Here is a 21,924-nt window from a genome sequence, read left to right on the forward strand (position 1 = left end):
GTCATTCTATACAGCCCTGGCTTCCACTGACACTAACACTGGATTCAACTTTTGATACTGATAATCTGTTGCCACCAAATGGAGGACATAAAGAAGATGTTCTAAGTGTGATTAGAGAATATGCAAAAAAGGAACAAGCAGAACATTCTTCTCTGGAATCCGAGATGATGGCTGTATTTTCACAGAGAGCACTGATGTTAGATGTACATGAAATACACTAAACCGAAAATGAGAGAGGCAGAGACAGGGAGGTTAACATAGAGGATACACCATATGGAGAGAGGATAGCTGAGGTAAAACTCACCTATCTCCGGATTCCCAGCAAATCTGATAACTGAGGAGACAAAGCTCTCTTCCTCTAAAGAAGTCGTGCCTTTCCTGTCCTGGTTCTCAGGGGTCCCCCCAGCTCTTTCCTCCAACCCTACCCCACACGCGGGGGTCATCAGGGACCCAAGGTCCCCCTCACAGACTGTCTCCAGCGAGGTTTCCTCACCGCCCCTCTAGGAATTTGGGGCAGAAAGTGAATATCCCAAATTCACAGAGACCACTAGAGTTACTCTGGAGGGCAGGGCGCAGGCAACACCAGTGGCCCCCCCACCACCCATACCCCACTCCACCCCGGAGGCGGGGCCGTCGCCTTCCTTCAGGACTCGGGATCGATCTGGAGCTCCGGGAATTTCCCTGGCGCGGCCGCTCCGGGCTTTCCAGTCTCAACTTTGTATAAAAAGAGTTCGCCGATCTGGCGAAGCCACAGAGCTCGGGTCGCAGTCACCTCCCCGCCAGCTCTCCCGCTTCTCGCACAGCCTCCCGACCCGTCTGCTGAGCCCCATGGCCCTCGCCGCGCTCTCCGCAGCTCCCAGCAATCCCCGGCTCCTGGGGGTGGCGCTGCTGCTCCTGCTCCTGGTGGCCTCTGGACAGCGCGCAGCAGGTGGGTCCCGTCGTCCTGGGGTCCCCGGGACGGACGCTGCTGGGGTGGGCGCCCCGCACCAACAGCCCCGCTCAATCAGCGAGTCTCTTCTTCCCTAGGAGCGCCCGTGGCCGCTGAACTGCGCTGCCAGTGCTTGCAGACCCTGCAGGGAATTCACCCCAAGAACATCCAAAGTGTGACTGTGAAGGCCCCAGGACCCCACTGCGCTGAAACCGAAGTCATGTAAGTCCCTCCCCGCGCTGCCACTGTCACCGCCGGGGTCCTCCACTGTCCCGCTGCCCCAAACCCTGTGCCCAGTCCGACCTCCTGCCTCATGGAATTCCCTTCTCTCTGCAGAGCCACACTCAAGAATGGGCAGAAAGCTTGTCTCAGCCCCGCATCCCCCATGGTTCAGAAAATCATCCAAAAGATACTGAACAAGTGAGTTGCAATTTCTATGTACACAGGCGACAGAAGCCGTTGGTCAGAAATACTGGCATCTGTCCCCTAAAAATATAACCAGGGAAATCCAGGAGTTAGCTGAAGGACTAGAAATTGTAATTATTATTTTCACAATTAAAGTGGCCATTAAGGTTATTAGTCTGCTCTGGTGCCAGAGGATATTTCAGTATTTCAGTGCCCTCCATTCCCAGGCCTAACCCCTACTGAAATAAGTGAGGGTAAATGTGCCTTTCTAGAATACCAAGTAGATTTGACTAACAATGCTAAAAAGCCCCCTGCCTGTTTTGGGAGGATGTTTGTGTCAGTCCCTAATGGGTTTCAGACCTGAAAAATGTAATGTCTGGTTTGGGCACTTCTGGCCTCTCAGCCTTCTTGGTGAAGAGCAGAAACTTTGCATTGACACCCCAAGTGACTTTAAGGCTAGGAGTCCTGTCAACCTTATTTAATCTCTTTGAGCTTTAGCAAAATAGGGTAGGTAATGATAGTTATTTCATAAAGTTGTGTGCAGCTTAAGGGAGGTCATGAATGGGAATTTCTAACCCAATGTGATAATCAGTGACCAATATGTTTTGGCTTTTCAAACCAAGAATCTAGTTGAGTCCACAGCCACCTCTTTCTTCAAAAAAAAAAAAAAAAAAAAAAAAAAGGTAGCATTCAGGAGTGCAAGTTTTCTGCTATAGAGGGCAGTGGTTACAGGCAGACCTTCCCTGAGTGGAGGGCTGGGTGAGAGTTTGCATGGGGACATCCCTCTAAGCAACTTCAGCCACCAGAGTGACAGAAGAGCAGCCTTCCTTAGCACCTGCAACAGTAACCCTTTTCTCATCACAGGGGTAGCACCAACTGACTGGAGTGAAGTAAGAAGCTTATCAGCCTAACATTGACACTTCCTGCAGGATGGTCCCTGCCCTTACCAGAGTTGAAAATGAAAAAGAGAACAGCTGCTTTCTAGGGACACCTGGAAAGGACTTAATGTGTTTGACTATTTCTTATGAGGGTTCTACTTATTTATGTATTTATTTATTTTTGAAAGCTTGTATTTTAATATTTTACATGTTGTTATTTAGAGATATGAGTGTGTTTCATCAAACAGAGCTCAGTCCTGATTATTTAATTGGAATATGATGGGTTTTAAATGTGTCATTAAACTACTATTTAGTGGGAGACCATAATGTGTCAGGCACCTTGATAAATGATAGGGTGGGGAATTGGAGGGCGGGGTTTGGAATGTAAGCAATGAGTGGATCACTTTTAGGGTAAGGGAATGTCCGTGCACATCTATATTTTTATACTTTTTTTAAAAAAAGAATGTCAGTTGTTATGTATTGAAATTACTTCACATTATGTGTTTAGCATTTTTACGCTGAAGTTTCCCTTGGACATTTTATGTCTCACTTGTAAGGCATAATGCCTTGTTTAATGTCCATTCTGCAGTGTTTCTCTTTGCCTTGGAAAAGAGAAGTTACTATTACTGTTACATTTTTACAAATGACATGATAATAAAAGTTTTATGAAAAAAGTGCTTGTGTGGTTTTTCAAAAGCTTCTTCTTGACCTTTAGTTCTTCCCAGGCGCCCAAGGTGTTATACAGTTAGACTGCAGGTTCTATCTAAATCTGTGCCTGCTTCTAGCTGGCATTTCCCTTGTATTTCTCTTATTCAAAACAGACTATCTGATGCTTTTAGAAAGTACACACTACCCCCCAACCGCTTTGATAATTCTAATTTTTTATAACATGTAGTGTTTTTCACACTGACCAATTTGTTACTCAAAATTAGTTCTTTACAAACTTTTGAATGTTACTGATATTTTAACGTGGGCCTCTGCTAAATCTGCTAGATGCTTTCAGAAGTGGTTTTTCAAACACTTACGCAATTCTTTTCCGTTTAATGCAGTTGGGAGCAAAAGGTAGAAAAAGTGATTCTGCATAGAACTAAAAAAAAAAAAAATTGTGATATTTAAAGAATAATAATGACCTTTTGAGATACTGTAATGTAAAATATATGACAAAAACAGCACAAAAGACAGGTTGGGAGATAAGTGGGTTTAGACTATAACATGTCTTTTCTATTATTAGAGAAAGTATTAGGAAAAAATTGTAGCAACAACAAATATTGTAATTTGTAGGGCAGCAACTCAAAGGAAAATGCATAATTTTGGACTTAATCTGAAAAGGACATAAAATAGTATAATAGAAAATACCCGAATAATACAAAAGAAGACAGAAATGCACGAATAAACCAACACATGGATCAAGGGGAGAAGAGACACAGCTTTACAGAAGAATTGCTAATAATATGAGTATAGTCTCTTCCTTCATGAAGGTGAAGCCTAATTCCCCTCTCCAAGTACATGTAGCTAGACTTAGTGACTGCCTTCCAAAGAAAAGACTAAGAAAAAGGGAAAACAATTACAGTGGAGAAATTTGGCAGACAATCTTCACCAGGTGATCAAGGTTGTTGTCACCAGTTATGGCATGTGAGTATTACTCACCTGCTGATATAATGTGATGGAAGGGCATTTCTACTCCGTTTAAGTGCTTCCAGAAAATGCATAACCTTTGTATAATCATAACAAGGACATCATGAAAATCTGAACTGAGGGACATTTTACAAAACTCCTCATAAGTTCTCTTCAACACTGTCAGGGTCATGAAAAACAAGACAAAAACAATAACTTGTCACAGATTAGAGGAGACAAAAGTGATATGGGGACTAAATACAATGTGGTATGTTGAACTGGATCCTAGAAGAGAAAAAAGGACGTTATTGGAAAATTTAGGAAATCTGAATAAAGATAAGAGTTTAGTTAACAGTAACGTACCAATGTTAATTTCTTAGTTTTGTCAAATGTACTATAATTATGTAAGATGTCAACCATAGGGGACACTGAGCTAAAGGTCAGATATAGAAACTCTCGGTGCCCACACAAATGTTTTGTGAATCTGAAATTATTCCAAATTTAAAAGTTTATGGTTCAAAAGATAGGACAAATACAATAGCAGATAGTAGACTTAGATACAAGTATATTAAGAATTATAGTAAATTTAAACAGAATAAACACTGCAATTAAAAGTCAAAGATTATCAGACTACCTAGATATGACATGTTTACGTTTCTTAAAAGAGGCACACTTTAAATTATATCTGGATATGAGGAAAAAGTTCTAGTGTTTTATACCACTGTAGAATAACTATAGTTAAAAGTAATATATAGTTTCAAACAACTAGAAGGATATCAGAAGTTCCCACACAAATAAAGAACAAATATTTGAAATTATGGATATGCTAATTACCCTGATTTGATCAGTATACATTATATATAGAAATATTACTATGTACTTCGTCAATATGTATGGTAATTGTGTGTGAATTATAAAAATACTATAACAGTGAAAAATTGGACACCAGGTTCCTTGAAATGAGAAGAATTAATAGTGTTACATCATGTAAAAATGGGCTGACATGGCTATATTAATATATTGAAACCTGACCTGGATATATTCATATATTTATTACTTAAAAACTATGAGTATGCTCTTCATATAAATAATAAGTATATTTATCAAAAATTCACTGCTAATGAAGGCCTAATTAATATATTATGCCTTAAGGAAAGAAATAGTCTTGGAGATAAAAAAAGACCATTTAAAAATAAAAAGGGGTTAAGTCAACAAGAGACCAACATTCCTAAGCTCTCATAAACTTAGAAAAACTTTATCAAAACATATAAACTATTTGTGAGGCTGAGGTGGGATAATCAATTGAGCCCAGGAGTTCGAGGCTGCAGTGAGCTATGATCGTGCCACCTCACTGCAGCCTGGGTGGCAGAGCAAGGCCCTGTCTCTAAAAGAAAAAAAAAATTCACACATACACATAAAGCAAAACGAAGAGATCATAAAAGAGCAATAGAACGATATATAATCATGGTTACGGATTCTAAGAAACTCTTTCAACACTTAATATGCAAAGCAGTACACATTCAGTAGCAGTATAGAAGAGTTAAGCAACGTAATCAACCAACTTGGTTTGACTGACATATATTGGCAATTTACCCAGCAATTGCATAAATCACATTTGTCTTTCCAAAGAGAACATAGATGAGTCATAAAGAATGTATAAAAATATTTCAAAATGTTAAAACATTACAGAAGTCATTTTCTGATCATCAAAAATTTTTAGGATGATTTGTAACTGTCCTAGCTGAACTATGTATTCATACACTGTGTGTGATATGTTTGCTGTGGTTTATAACTCATCTCAACTTCCTACATTGTACTTCTATAATAATACCAGAGTCATCATCGTGACCAATATAATCATCTAGTATGATAAAAATGTTTCCATAGAGATTTTTGCTTATTTCCTGTATTTTTTTTCTGACACATTCTTTTGTAATGTTGGCATCCCTGTATTTCTTGGATTACATGATATGAGCATAATGTAATTTAATTACTCAATACTTTCCACAAAAGTTGAAACGACAATCTTAAGAAAAGGCAAATATAAAGCTTATACTAAAAGCTAATTTTTTAAAGTTTTGGAATGATGTTCTCATCTATATATTAGATGGTGCTTGGTGTTATTGCCAATAAACTTAAATAGTTAGAGATTGTTGAAATCATCAGGATGTCTTTACTGTAGAATTAGAAGACTAGCAATGTTGCAGAAGGAAGTGTGCAAGTTAAGTATCAAAGAAGAATTTCATGTTTGAAGTGTGTCTTTATCCACTACCTTTTACAAAACTGATCACAATCCCTATTGTGTTGTATGCATCTTGTGAATGTCTTTTGAATTTAACATCCACCATGCCTTATTTTCTACACATGCCTTGAACCTGTAGGTTACTCTTGACTTCCCACTCTTCCTATGGTAGATACTCAATAAAGGAATCTGTCCACAAGGGAGATGAAAGCACCATGAGATACACGTAAAAGCTTCGCAGTGATGGCAACATCCAAACTGACAGGCAAGCAGGATCCTATGGGCACACGGCCTCCCATGTGGAATCCTGATCTCCACTCCTGCCTCATTTGCTCTCCTCTCCCTGCCCACAGGATGAACTCCATCTACCTGAGTCACTTGCTGCTTCTAGGACTTCCATGCACTTTCCAATTTTCATGCCTTTAATTGCTTGATTGTCTCCTACTGGACCGTTTTCCATTCCTCAGTACTGTCCCACCTACTAGAAAACTCTCCAGCCTTTAAAACTCACATAAATAACCACCTCTTGTAGGAAAACCTCTGTAACACCTCTCACAAACCCACTCATTAACCTGTAAGAGCTGTACGAGATACTCATCCTTGCCTCTAATACTTTGTGCATAGTTTGCCATGGTATTCACCAGGCTCTTCTAAAATCTTCTATTTGTACATTCTTCTCTTGTATGGTGTTGAGAGTTAGAAGGTAGCAGATTCTGTATCAATTGTCTTTGTACCTATGGCACCTAATTTCATTCCTGTGTTACAATGCTGGGAAAATGATCAATAAAAATGTTGAATCGAATGAAGAGAGGAATTAAATTCAAGTTGAAAAGCCCTTCTGGTTAGAAAGATAACTCAAGCCGTCAGAACAGTCAGTTAAAAAAAAAAAAAAAAAAAAAAAAAAAAAACTCAAACTGGCTTAATTAAAATGAGAATTATTTCATTTCCTTATGAAATATATTGGTGTTTTATAAATATTGACACATTCATCATAACAACACTTTGAAATAGAGAGTAGCATTTACTTTGACTCCTGTGTAGATGAGATAAACCTGGATCCTAGAGTCCAAAAATTCTCTTCAATAACCAGTCTCACTGCAGGTCTAGCTGCCTTTCTCTGTGCTGGCTTTACTTTATGCAAAGCACTGGCAAAACTCCAAGCTATAACCCAGCAGGAAGCAAGGGACGATTTTTCCAGCCATTTTCTGCCAAAGTGGTCTCAGGGAATTTTTCTGGCTTGGCCAGGCTTATTAGATCATTTGTCTACCTCTGAGCTGTCAGGGTGGCTCAGGGTTGAAAGGAATGGCCATTACTACTTTGGGATGTCAGCTCACTCCTGGAACTTTAGGGTAGAGTCAGCCTATCTGAACCACCCAGACTGGAAGGAAGGGGAGATAGTTTCCGAAGGAAAGCCAGGATTCTATTATCAGAATGTAGAAGGGACTCAAACCAGGCAGAGTGGACAAATGTACTAAAGGCTAGGCCAAGTGGATGACATTTTCACTTGATGAAATGTTCTGGAATGACCAAGTGGAGGCATCCAGAGATTTAATGCCACTTTCAGACATCTGCATCAATAGTGGTAGTAATGGCAACAAAATAGAGTTGAGCACAGTTCCCCAAGGCACAGTTCTCTGAGGCAAGTTCCCCAAGGCACAGTTCCCCAAGCACAGTTGTAAAGCACACTTCCCCAAGGCAAGCATGGTTAGAACAGCACTATACTGCCTGCCCATTCCTGCTGTTTCATTCGTACTTAGGATACAGAAGCAGCTCTGGATTTTAAAGGCATATTAGATACTGCCAATCAAAGGTGCAGGATACAATAAATATGTTAGTTCAAAATGGATTTAGAAACCAATACTTTTATTTTAGCGATGACTCTATTCATTTAAAACTGGAGTTTCCATAAGTTTAATGTTTGGGCATATAGAGCTGTTATTCAGCTGATACAATGAGTCTTTGGATGGGGGAGGCACTCATTAAAACAAGAAAGAACTGGATTATATTGGTAGAACATCATTGCTTTCTTAGTGTTCTGAAAAATCAATATAGGGCCATTAGAAACTGAATTATGAGAACAGATATATTAAAGGTGAGAAAAATCTTCTTTTACACTTCATTACATAAGCAACTAATGTTTATTATGAAAGTCTTAGGCATAGCTATAGATCATTCTACAAAGTGGATTCTTGAAATATTTTATCCCTTTGGCTACCACTGTAAATTTTTTGATGGTCTATTTATCCTAAGTATTTGCTTATGCCAATATTTTGGTTTGATATGGAAGTCATTATAGCAAATATTTTCTTTTTTCTTAAGTAATAAGGAGAGTACAGATCTGAACAGCTTCCTATTAATGCTGAAGGTAAAGAATTTTATTTTTTAAAACATGATAAAGTGTCCAAACTGGGTCAGCAGAAAACTATAATCCTTATCTCAGCAACTAAGAGCCAACCAAGATGCCTACTCCCACTTCTTGCAAGATCCTAAGGTCCAGAATGAATTTCCACTGACATGATTTTGAAGGTGAAATACATTGACTTGGAATAGCGCACAGATAGATAAATAGATGCAGACTTCATTAACTTTAAGTATATCATTTTAGTGGCACAACAGTTGTTTCCATTAGTGAAATAATTTGAGCAATTTTCTATATTTTGGGAAAGAAAGTTGAGCTATTTAACCATAAGAACAACAAACATTTAAAAAATTGCTCTCCTAAAGCTCTCAATCACCTATCTCAGAAATTTTGTTTTTTAACTGTGTAGTGGTTAAAGCCATACTGCATGGAGCTCAAATTCTGAAATATTAACTGTGAAACAGATGAGTTGCATAAATTCCCTGCCCCTTCATTTCCTTGTAAATTGTAATACGGGGAAAAACCTGGTAACCACTTCCTTGGGTGTTTGAAAGGATTAAGTGCATTTTATATATATGTTAAGGACTTTGAACATTGCCTTTTACATCAAAGAGTTATTTGTTATAACTATGTTCACTCAGCATCTTGTAAATAGGTAAAATGTTTCAGCTATACATCCAACAAAATGCTGAAGAAAGAAGCACCTATCTGCTAAGGTATTTTCCTTAGACTAACCTTAAAATAATTTAAATAATCTCTTAATCTTTCCTGCACTTAGTAATTTTTCTCCATTAAGTAGGTATGCAGTTGTACATCCAAAATTAGAAAATTGAAGTCATATTTTTGATGTTAAAGGAATTGCTGTGATATTTCTGAGCCACTGATTATTTCAAGAAAACAAAGTATTTCCAACTAAGAATCTCAGAAAAATTAAATAACAAGTTCTCAGTTACCAAAGAGTTAGTCACATATGTTATAAACAAGATTATCTTTCATTTTTTCCTTTTTAAAACAAATTAATTTTCCTTCAAATTTCTGTGTGTGTGTGTGTATGTGTGTGTGTGTGTGTGTGTGTGTGTGTTTCCCATAGGACAGTACTGATGATCAATAGGTGAAAAACAAAATGTAAATTCAGAAATTAGGTTACTTATACATCTTTTGTCATAATCAAGATGAGCCATCTTTAATTTTATTCACATTTTGCAGTTAAAATTGCTGAAACTGAAATCAGAAAAAATCCAGTAATTGTACGAAACACCAAAAAATTCATTCTGTTTCCTTCTAAGAACAAAAAAAAAAAAGAAACAAGCTAAAACAAAAATATTGTAATACGGGGTTCTGTTTAGCCAAAGTTCATTTCCATGTACAATAGTTTTTTCCCCAAGTCAGTCAGCTTAGGTAATATGGAAAAAGTTAAATCTATCATATTTATAAAAATTGTGTGTGGTGTTTAATACGTATTGGTATTTTACTTCTTTGGTACCAATGAAAATCAAAGGCGATAACAGATTATATGTCATCTACCAATAATTACTGAGGTGGAAATTCCTACCCTGGAGCACAATACAGGCAGACCTTTTTTTGTTGCACTTTACTTAATTGGTTTGTAGACACTGTATTGTTTACAAATTGAGGATTCCTGACAACCCGGTATTGAACAAGTCTATCGACGACATTTTTACCACAACATGTGTTCATTTTGTATCCCAGTGTCACATTTTGGTAACTTGCAACATATCGAACTTTTTTCCATTATTTTCATATCTGTTATGATAATCTGTGATCACTAAACCTTGATGCTGCTATTGTAATCCTTTTTGGGATTCACGAACTGCACCCAAATACGACAGTTAATTGATAAATGTCATGGCTATTCAAAATGGCCCTTCACCATCTCTACACCTCCTTTGGCCTCTCTATTCCCTGAGACACAGCGATATTACAATTGGGCCAATTAATAACCCTATGAGGGCTTCCAAATGTTCAAGGAAAGACAAGGTTGTGTATCTCTCACCTTAAACCAAAAGCTAGAAATGATTAAACTTAATGATGAATGTATATCAAAAACTAGGATAGGCCAAAACCTATGCCCCTGTCCTAGAATTAGGGATACACAACAGCATCAAAAGAACAAAATAAAGAACAAGTAACTGGTTCTAAAATATGGAGATCTATAAATTGTCTAACAAAGAATTCAAAATAACCATCTTATACTAGCTCAATGAGTTCCAATAACACACAGAGAGACAACTAAAAATAATCAGGAAAGCAATATTTGAACAAAATTAGAAGCTCAACAAAGAGAAAGAACCCCCCATAGAGAGCCAAACAGAAACTCTGGAGCTGAAGTATGACTAAAGTGAAAAGTCTCCTAGAGAGTTTCAATAGCAGACTGCATAAAACAGAATATAGATTTGGTTAACTCAAAAACAGATCATTTGTAATTACCCAGCCAGAAGAACAATAAACAAACAAACAAACAAACAAACAAATAAATAAATAATAAGAAAGACTAGGGGACTTACGGGCGCTATCCAGCAGACCAGAACATTATAAAAGAGAGACACAATAAAAGTTTTAACAAGTATAAAAATATGGAAATAACATTAAGTATATTTTCTGACCATAGTGGAATGAAACTAGAAATCAATAACACGAAGAAGATTTAAAAAATTCGCAAGTACGTGAAAATTAAGCAACAAAGTCTTGAACAACAAGTGGGTAAAATAATGAACAAAAAGGAAAATAAAAATATCTTGAAGTAAGTAAAAATGGAAACAGAACATGCCAAAACTTATAATACTCAGCAAAAGCAAATCTAAGATGAAAGTTTATAGTGTGAATACCTGCTTAAGAAGAAACAAAGACCTCAGAAAGCAATCTAAAGTTACACTTGAAGAAATTAGAAAAAGAAAACAAAGCTAAAGTTAGATAAATGAAGTAGCAAAGATTAGAGCAGAAACAAATGAGATGAAGACCTGAAAATAGTCTTGTAGTCTTATTAATAGAAAAGAAACATTGAGCCCATGAGCCGGCTGGACCCTGCCTGTCCACATCTTCAGAGTGACAGCCAGTGTCATATTTCTAGATCACTTCTGAATCCTTCCCATAGGGAGAAGATCTCCAGGGGATTTAAGAAGTTCCAACATTTCAGAGGGAGGAAGGAAGTTATGCAGGGTACCAAAGAAGAGGTTGTGCTATACAGTCCTGGCTTCCATTGACGCTAACAGTGGATTCAACTTTTGACACTGATAATGTGTTGCCACCAAATGGAGGACGTAACTTGCAACATTTCGAACTTTTTCATTATTATTGTATCTGTTACGATAATCTGTGATCACTAATCCTTGATGTTACTATTGTAAACATTTTTGGGCTTCACGAACTGCACCCAAATAAGACAGTTAATTGATAAGCGTCATGGCTATTCAAACCGGCCCTTCACCATCTCTACATCTCCTTTGGCCTCTCTATTCCCTGAGACACAGCGATATTACAATTGGGCCAATTAATAACCCCATAAAGGGCTTTCAAATGTTCAAGAAAGAGACACGGTTGTGTATCTCTCACTTTAAAACGAAAGTTAGAAATGATTAAACTTAATGATGAATGTATATCAAAAAACAAGATGGGCCAAAAACTATTTCCCTTGTGCTAGAATTAGGGAAACACAACAGCATCAAAAGAACAAAATAAAGAACAAGTACTGGTTCTAAAATACGGAGATCTATAATTTATCTAACAAAGAATTCAACATAACCATCTTATACTAGCTCAATGAGTTCCAATAACACACAGAGAGATAACTAAAAATAATCAGGAAAGCAATATTTGAACAAAATTAGAAGCTCAACAAAGAGAAAGAACCCCCCATAAAGAGCCAAACAGAAACTCTGGAGCTGAAGTATGACGAAAGTGAAAAGTCTCCTAGAGAGTTTCAATAGCAGACTGCATAAAGCAGAATATAGAATCGGTTAATTCAAAAACAGATCATCTGTAATTACCTAGCCAGAAGAACAACAAACGAACAAATAAATAAATAATAAGGAAGACTATGGAACTTATGGGTGCTATCCACCAGACCAGACGTTATAAAACAGACACACAAAAAAGTTTTAACAAGTTTAAAAATATGGATAGAACATTAAGTATATTTTCTGACCATAGTGGAATGAAACTAGAAATCAATAAAATGAAGAAGATTTAAAAAATTCACAAGTACATAAAAATTAAGCAACAAAGCCTTGAACAACAAGTGGGTAAAATAATGAAAAAAAAGGAAAATAAAAATATCTTGAAGTAAATAAAAATGGGAACAGAACATGCCAAAATTTATAATATTCAGCAAAAGTAAATCTAAGATGAAAGTTTATATTGTAAATATCTGCATTAAGAAAAAACAAAGATCTCAAAAAGCAATCTAAAGTTACACTTCAAGAAATTAGAAAAAGAAAACAAAGCTAAAGTTAGATAAATGAAGTAGCAAAGATTAGAGCAGAAATAAATGAAACAAAGACCTGAAAATAGTCTTCTAGTCTTACTAATAGAAAAGACCAATAAAAGCACGAGTTGGTGTTTTGAGAAAATAAACCAAATTGACAAATTTTTAGCTAGACTAAAAATGAGAGAGGACTCAAATAAATAAAACTATAAATAGAGACATTACAACTGATATCACAAAAAATATACAGAATCATAACGGACTACTATGAACAATTATACACAAAAAATTGAATAACCTAGAAAAAAAGGATGAATTCCAAGAAACATACAAACTATAAAGACTAAATTATAAGGAAATAGAGAATCCGAATGGGTCAATAACAAGTAAAATGTTTGAATCACTAATCATAAATCTCTCAACAAAGAGAAGCCCCAGAACCAGATGCCTTCACTGGTAAATTCTACCAAAGTTTAAAAAAGAGTAATACCAATCCTTCTCAAAACTCTGCAAAAAATTGAAGAGGATAAAATAATTCCCAACTCATTTTATGAGGTCAGCATTAGTCAGATACCAAAGCAAAAAAAGAACACACACACACAAAAATTCAGGCCAGTATTTCTAATAAACATAAATGCAAAAAATCTCCAGAAAATATTAGCAAACTTAACTCAACAACACAGTAAAATAATCATACATTATAATCAAGTGGATTTTTCCCTAAAATGCAAGGATAGTTTTACACATGAAAATCAATAAATGTGATTCTCCACATTAATAGAATGAAAGATAAAAATTATATGATCATCTTAATGGATGCAAAAAAAATCATTTTGGAAAATTCAATATTCTTTCATTACAAAAACTCTCAAATTTGCCAGGTGCAATGGCTCATGCCTGTAATCCCAGCACTTTGGGAGGCCGAGGCGGGCGGATCACAAGGTTAGGAGTTCAAAATGAATGAAAATCGGTACAGCCATTATGGAAAACAGTGTAGAGTTTCCTCAAAATACTAAAAATTGAACTACCATATGACCCAAGAGTTGCACTCTGGGACTTACTCTAAGAAATTTAAAATTGCATCCTGAAGAAATATTTGCACTCCTATGTTCATTACAGCATTATTCACAATAGCCAAGATATTGAAACAACCTAAATATTCATCTGTAGATCAATAGAGAAAGAAAACTTGCAATATGCATATACACACCCATATCCCTACACATACATATATATACATATCTATATATATAAATATCTATATACATATCTCTATGTATGTATCTCTACACATATCTATATATACATATCTGTATATATACATATCTATATAAAATTGAACGTTATTCAGCCTTTAAAAAAGAGGAAATCCTGCTATTTGCAACAATGTAGATAGACCTACAGTATATCATGTAAATGAAGTAAGTCAGACACAGAAAGACAAATCTTGTATGGTCACACTTATATGTGGAACCCAAAATAGTCAAAATCATAGAAGCAGAGAGTAGAATTTTGGTTGCCAGGTCCTTGGAGGAGAGGTAAAGGAGGAGATGATCAAAGCATACGAAGTTTTAAGTTCTGGAGATCTACTATATAACCTAGTGCCTCTGGCTAATAATACTGTGTTGTATGCTTAAAATTTCCTAAGAGCATAGATCTTATGTTAAGTGTTGTTACTCCCACCCCCTACCCCCTCCCTCAAAATGATAACAATAAAAAGGGGCTGGAGGGAACTTTGGGAGATGATGGTGATGTTTATCGTCCTGGTGGTATGTTGGTTTTACATGTCTACACTTATCCGCAAACTCACTGAGTTGTATACTTACATATGTATAGCTGTTCGCATGCCAATAATATCTCAGTACAGCGGTTTAAACAAAAAAAAAATTGGTCTCAAAAGTGATGCAATATAATTTTATTAATAACAATAATACTGATATATCTGAGAACAAGGCTGAAAAATGGTTGAGACACAAGGCAGTGCAATTGAAGTTTCAAAACACTCTACACAAGCAGCCTAGGGACCTCATAGCATAGGCAATGTGAATTTTCTATTAGCAGACTGATGCAAATTCAGCTCTTTTCCCCCTCAGATTCCTCATTTAAGGAATGAGGAATCTCATTGTGTCTAAAATTCTTCTGTGGAGATAACTATCCTTGATTCTTTATTACACGCTTGGATTAAAATGCTAAATACAGTGGCTCGACCACCCAGACAGACACGAATTTCGCAGTAAGGTATTCATGACTGAATACCTAATTCAGGTCTTTTTCTGAGAAAAAAAAAAAATTTGGTATGAGGAAATGCTAGAAGGAAAATGGAGACATTTGGAAAAGATAGGTGGGTGAAGAGGAAAAGTCCCCTCGACACAGATTAATCATGGACCAGCCCTGCCTATTGACTTCTGGGGCCACTGCTCTTGGTTTCACTATAATACCAAGGGTTTCACCCCCCCCAAAAACATGGCCAGTTAGCTATGACCTATTCAGTATTGCAATAAAAATGATCAGCATTTCAAAGGCATTTCAAGGCATTTCAAAGGCAAACAGACTTCACACATTTCTTGGCCTGGGTGGAGCAAGAAATTAGGCAGGTAGAATAAACAGGTGTGGCTTTGCATTATTTACTGAACCTACAGGAAATAAGTACCTTAAGGAATAATGCCTTTCTTTACAGTAATTCCCAGAATAGCGTTCTGGAAAATATTACTTCTGGAGAAGCTATTTCATTTTCTCTTTATGAGCTCAATAGAAGTATACAATTATTATGTCTAGCACTTCATCTCTGGTGCTTTTGCCTATTTCACTGCCTATTTCACCTCTTCCACACATTCACCTGCCATTAAAACAGACAATTTTGTGCTTATAGGAACATTGAAAGAAGAGGAGATCTGGGGTAATCCCTAGAACATTGTATGTACTGTTTATTCATCTGTGCTTTTAAAGGGAACACCCAACAGTATAATTTCTTTTAGGTTAATACTGTCTTGTTACATGAATAAGATGGCAAAATGATCGTGAGAAACTAAGGTAAATCACAAAGAGTGAGACGGATAATAGGAAAAGATCTTCATGTTCCAGGATGTCAGACTTTCTGTAGAAATTCCCATTTTTGTGTGTTCCCTTACTTATTTTTTACTTTACAGCACTCTATTGCTTAAAAACAAATGATTTAATTTTTAAAATTTTACTTCAATTTCCAGGATATATATGTAGAATGTGTAGGTTTTTTACATAGGTATACATGTGCCATGGTGGTTTACTGCACCTATCAACTCATCATCTAGGTTTTAAGCCCCGCATGCATTATGTATTTGTCCTGATGTTCTTCCTCCCCTTGCGCCCCCCGACCCTCTGACAGGCCCCAGTGTGTGTCGTTCCCCTCCCCAAACACAGAAATTTTAAACAAAATTAACAAAAATCATATATTTCCGCAATTTGAGAGCCAAATTATTTCTGTGAAGACTATTAATATTGATAAACAGAAGAGCCAGCTTTGCATTTACCATATTTTCAAAGAGGCAGTAAAGATTGTTCTAAGGATTTCCCCACCCAAAGTCAATTTAATCTAACATCAGATATGGCTGTGGCCCTCATAGATCTTTTAAGCCTTTAAGAATGTATTGTGGCAGGGCACGTTGTCTCGCGTCTATAATACCAGCACTTTGGGAGGCCGAGACAGGTGGATCATGAGGTCAAGAGTTTGAGACCATCCTGGCCAACATAGTGAAACCCCGTCTCTTCTAAAAAAATAAAAATTCAAAAAAATAAAAATTAGCTGGGCGTGGTGGCACGTGGCTGTAATCAAAGCTACTCGGGAGGCTGAGGCAGGAAAATCTCTTGAACCAAGGAGTCGGAAGTTGCAGTGAGCCGAGATTGTGCCACTGCACTCTAGCCTGGCCACAGAGTGAGACTCCATCTCAAAAAAAAAAAAAAAAAAAAAGAAAGAAAAGAAAAGAAAAGAAAAGGAAAAGGAAAAAGAAAATGTATTGTGAGGATGGATGTGTGAAAGTAATTTTTCAAAAAGGAAGTGTGCTGATGGTTATCATAACTGCCAGCCATAACACAAAGAGTTATGTATCTGCTCTTGAATCCTTAGAAGTCCTGGGGGAAATTCCCAACCTCACAAGGAAGTTAGCCAAGGTTTCAACAGGAATGGAAAGCGCAGAAAGTACCAAGACAACATACGGATACCGACACACCTAGCGTGAGAACATAACTCCTTTTTCAACTAGAAGGAAACAGGTGCCGGTTTCTAAGCTATTAAATTATCACATACAAGGAATAGATTGATGTTATCTGTGGATACAATAATAGGTGTCCCGGTCATGGAACTTAAAAATTACTGGGACTTCCATCTCTCTCCTTGGCCTTGAATATTTTCTTCCATTCACCTATGATTAGTTCATCCCACTTTTATTTTGGAAGCCTCTGGGAAATAGATGGCAAAGATGACAAATTAAGGGGTATATGTCATGAATGCAAACTTGAAGCCTTTGCAAACACCCCCACCCTGGCCGCCAGTAATAGGCCAGCTCAAGTGGCTAGGCATACAGTTTTGAAGTCAACCTCCTAAGAGGACTCTGCTGCCAGTCCTCCAGCAGCTTGCCCATTGCTAAGTTATATAATCAATTCAGTTAGGCCAAATACATGGTCATTGAGAACTGATTACTTCCTCCTCAACTTACCCTGCCCTGTGGCACACAAGTGTCTTCATTCCTGGAATATTTCTGCTGTGCTGAAATAGTCCTTCCTTATCTTCCTCCCTCATTTCAACAAGGCATTTAGATGTCATTGTTAATTTACAGTGTTAGAAAAAAAATTCTTAAATTTGGAAATAAGCTACTGCATAACTTTTTAGAGCCATACTAAAGTATTATCTAACATGACAACATAAATTGAATCTCTCTCTCTTGGGGATACAATTCTGTTTGATTTTCTATTTATTAGTGATCATGTTCAGCGTCTGAAAAGTTAGATGTTAAGTTATAGAGGACTGATCATTACAAACTGTTTTTATCCACTATTGTTTCAAATTACTTCTGTGCCATAGAAAAGATGACTTCAACTGTTACAATTTTATTATCCTGTAGGATGTGAATCAGTTTTTATCTAGCCTTGCAATTTTCTTCCAGTATCCTTTTATCCACTGATTATTATCTCTATATATCTTATATCTACATGCTCACACATACACACAGACCCATCTCCTCTCTTCCTTTGAACCAATTTTCATCATCCCTCTAGTCTCCTCATTAGTGGGTTGATTAAATCTTTGACACTTTCTCACTATATATCAGAATCATGATTTTAACATTTTTTACAAAACAGTATATTTGATAATAACAAGAATCTATAACTTGAGTTACTTATCCTTTCTGGGGATTTAACATCTCTCTCCTCTTTCTATTCTTAGGACTTTCTCTCTACTCTCTGAGACTAAATTCCATCCCTGTTCCCAGAAATAGCACTTGATTCCATGTTCAAGGCAGCTACATGTTATTTATAATAAAATCTAAAATAGTATACAATTCCCAAGAAAACAGGTATAAGTTAGGGACTGAATGAGAGAGCCTACTTTAATACTGAAGAAATCAATATCTCATCACAGTTAAAAGTATCACCCAATATATAGCCTAATGTCCACTTACAAAGAAATTATAGTATACTTGGAGTGGCAGGATACACACAAAACTTTTAGTAAAATTAGATAATAAAAATATAGCATGTGAAGCAGCATTTACACAGCTAAAGCAATATCGTAAATGGATGCAGAAGCACAATTTAAGACAGGCATAGCATATGAGAAGGTACTGTTAATATTGTCTTTGATACACTTTCCTTCTGGTGGACATACCTTGATATCCCTCTGAGGAACTACCTTGTCTTCTACTCTCAGTCTACGTGCTTTCGGAAACATTGAATTTACTCCAGGTATGTGATTTGGGTCTAGCCAATCAGACAATCACATTCCCCTGATCACAGTGATTGACTCAGGGACAGATTGGGAGCTTATTGGAAAAAAGAAGCATTTTACCAGTAAATTCACCAGAGTAAATTCAAGACAATATGGGGCCTTAGGTCACATCCTGAAGCTATGTGGAACCCGAGAATGGAGCCAGCACTAGAGGTAGAACCAAGAAAACAGTGTTTGGAGACTGATAATGCTTCAGTCTTAGTTAAATAGCTAATAAGCTAATTAGCTATTTAACTGACTATTAGGGTTTTATAATTTATCTCTGCTTCCTAGGAGACAAAGTGTAAAACTGAAATAGTCAATTATGTAGCTAATTAATTACCTTTTCTCATGAGACTAATATTAGGTTAGGGTCCTGACCCTTGAAACAGAAAACTAACAACTGATGGAGTAAAAAAGGCTGGAAACAGTGATTAAAAGAGCTTCACAGGGGAAAGAAGTATCCTCAAGCAGAGATAAGATGCCAATTTGTTAGTTCTGACATCATTTCTAAATTCCTCATACATTTTCCAGAAGAAAAAATAATAAGGCTCTTTTTACCATGGTTCTCAGGAAGGCTTGGATTTCTAAAGCTCTATTCAAAAAGTAATGCAATTTACAATAATATCAGATGTCCTGAGCTTAGCATTTCACTTAAAACTTATCAATAATAGCATTTGTTTATTTAAAAGAATTATTAAAAGTAAATAAACATCGTGGAAAATCTCACTGTGTTCAAATATAATGTTGGCAAGTCTACAGAATTTGCATGGGCCAAGTTAGGTGTGGTCATGCTACAAAATGTAACAGTGCAAAATTTCCATGTTCCAAATGTTAATTCCCATACCTGTCTTCTTTCTTTCCTCCTTTCCTCAAAAATGCTTTGAGTGCTTAAATGAGAGTCAGCAATTAAATGAGAAATTACGGATTAAATGAAAAGCAAGCAGACACACTCCTCTGACCTCATGGGGCTTCCAGTCTAATGAGAGAATCAGACAATAATGATCTCTCTCTCTGTCTCTCTCTCTGTCTCTCTCTCTCTCATCTCTCTGTAAAAGTATTACAAGTTGGGTATGTTGTCCTTCTAGCACACAGAGAAACAATAATTAATGAGATAATAGTTATCCTTCTTAGCTGTAACCCCCTCACACTTTCTATTTCATTCTATTTCCCTTTTAAAAAATTTCTGATCATAAGTCTCTAAACCTATTTCATAATCTACTTCCATGGTGGTATTTGACTTACTCAGAAAAGTCAGAGAAGACTTCTCTAAGGAAGTGATGATTGAGTTGAGGTAAAAAAAATGAGTAGGAGTTAATTAAGTGAAAGAAGGAACAGCTAAACAGGATACAGCAAGGGTAAAACTTGGGCAGAGGAGGAAGTAGATGTGTACTTGAGACTGAAGAAAGGCCAGTTAGTGGCAGCAGTGCAGACAGTAAAGAGGAGCCTAGAGCGTGATGAGAATGAGAGACAGGATGGCCAAAGCCAGACAGGGTCTGGGAAGACATGTTAAGAATAGTTGTCTGAAAACAAGGAGATAATATTGAAGATTATGTGGGTTAATTGTGCCAAAAAGTAGGTGTAAAAATAGTAGCAAACAGAAAAGTTAGAGGGCTATCGAAATAATCCAGGAAAGGATTAATTCAATCGTCAATCGTCAGCCCCAATAAAATAATTACTCTAGAGAAAATCTTTGATTGGCTTATTGCTGTATCTTCAGTGCCGTCATCATTGCTTGGTATTAGTAGAAACTCAAAAAAAAAAAAAAAAAAAGTTTGAGGAATGAATGAATGGTATATAGAGAAAGGAGATGGTGGACGAGCTTGGCACAGAGAACCAGGTGGGAGGCAGGATGGTGTAAAGTGCACAAGGACTTCTCTGACATGTCCGCTTGTCTTTGGAAAAAGATCAAATTCCCATCCCTCTTCTTGGTAGGTGAAGCTGTGGACATACAAAGTAGACCTTAGGAGAAGCAATGAAGAATAGCAGGCAGTGATGACCTATGTGGGCTCTGCTGTCAGATGGCCTGGTTTTGAACTCCAGCTCCATCAATTTCCTGTGTGATTTCAGCCAAGTCACTCAACCTCTCTTAAACTCTATAATCATATGCAGAAAAATGGGCAAAAATAGTTGTTGGGAGGATTAGCTAGAGATAATTCATAAAACACACTTGGAACAAAGTAGTTCTCATAAAATATTAGTTGTTGTTTTTTATATGTGATAAGGTGTAGCGGGCAAGCGTGAGTTTATGAAAGAAAAAGAAAAAAAAAGAGATTTAGAAATCCCAAGATATTGAACTTATTCTGCCACAAATGTTTAGATAAGGAAGATATTTCTTGTCTGTTAAAATACTTATTTAGAGTAAGGGGTAAGTAGAATAACAATCAGAATCTTTCTAGTGTTGACCTAGCTACACCTTTATATTACATGAACAGTGGTAAGATTAATCAGATGAAATGCCAAATGAAAAGAGGAAGACAGTTGAGTAAAACAAAAAGTGTGATTTAGCAGAGGATTTAGTGCGTCAAGTTATACCACATCCTGTTAGTCTTTTATGCCATTATCCAATGTTGTGTGTCCCAGCAGCATAACAATGGTTCAGAACAAGTTTACTCAACATCAGCAATGATTGCCAGAGGGAAGCAACTCACTTTACTCAACATGACCATCAAATGATGAAGAAAGGCACAAGTGAGAAATCTCTTGACAACCCTGGTATTTGGTGAGACACAACAGATGAATTATAGCATTTTGTAGATATCGAATGATATTTTTACATTCACTCACAATACTTGGAGTGAAGAGATCAAAAACTCTGTTGGAACAAATTGTAATGCATTTTCTCTCTTGTTTCTATTTTTTCCCCACCTCTCTAATGTACTTACATACTTTTAATAGGTTGGTAAATCTCCTAAATAGTAGCTCACATTCAATCATACTATTTAGAGAGCTTCTATGGTTCACAAACATGCCTGAAAAGATTTGGAGCCAATTCACAATTTCAGTATTTACCAAAACGTTAAATACTACGATTTGTATCATAGGTATCAACAGAACTAAAGTAGCCAGATTAGTAAACCTTCTTTGAGAAATGGCTGATC

The 21,924-nt window shown here is 36.7% G+C and overlaps 1 protein-coding gene across 3 annotated transcripts; it reads left to right on the plus strand.

The window, feature by feature from the left end:
* The first annotated feature begins 638 nt into the window (after positions 1-638).
* Positions 639-21,544, plus strand: LOC111528185 (C-X-C motif chemokine 3-like). 3 transcript variants are annotated; one of them, XM_026446910.1, is made up of 4 exons: positions 639-928; positions 1,027-1,150; positions 1,265-1,348; positions 21,407-21,544. In XM_026446910.1, exons 1-4 carry the CDS (start codon positions 829-831, stop codon positions 21,450-21,452), a joined length of 354 nt encoding a protein of 117 aa, XP_026302695.1. In that variant the 5' UTR covers positions 639-828; the 3' UTR covers positions 21,453-21,544. The 3 variants fall into 3 exon arrangements, with proteins under 3 accessions (XP_026302695.1, XP_023050638.2, XP_023050639.2); XM_023194870.2 differs by having other exon boundaries at positions 21,410-21,544; XM_023194871.2 differs by lacking the exon at positions 21,407-21,544 and adding an exon at positions 2,198-2,879.
* The last annotated feature ends 380 nt before the right edge of the window (positions 21,545-21,924 follow it).

Source organism: Piliocolobus tephrosceles, chromosome 3, assembly GCF_002776525.5.
Source record: "Piliocolobus tephrosceles isolate RC106 chromosome 3, ASM277652v3, whole genome shotgun sequence".
NCBI classification, from domain to species: domain Eukaryota; kingdom Metazoa; phylum Chordata; class Mammalia; order Primates; family Cercopithecidae; genus Piliocolobus; species Piliocolobus tephrosceles.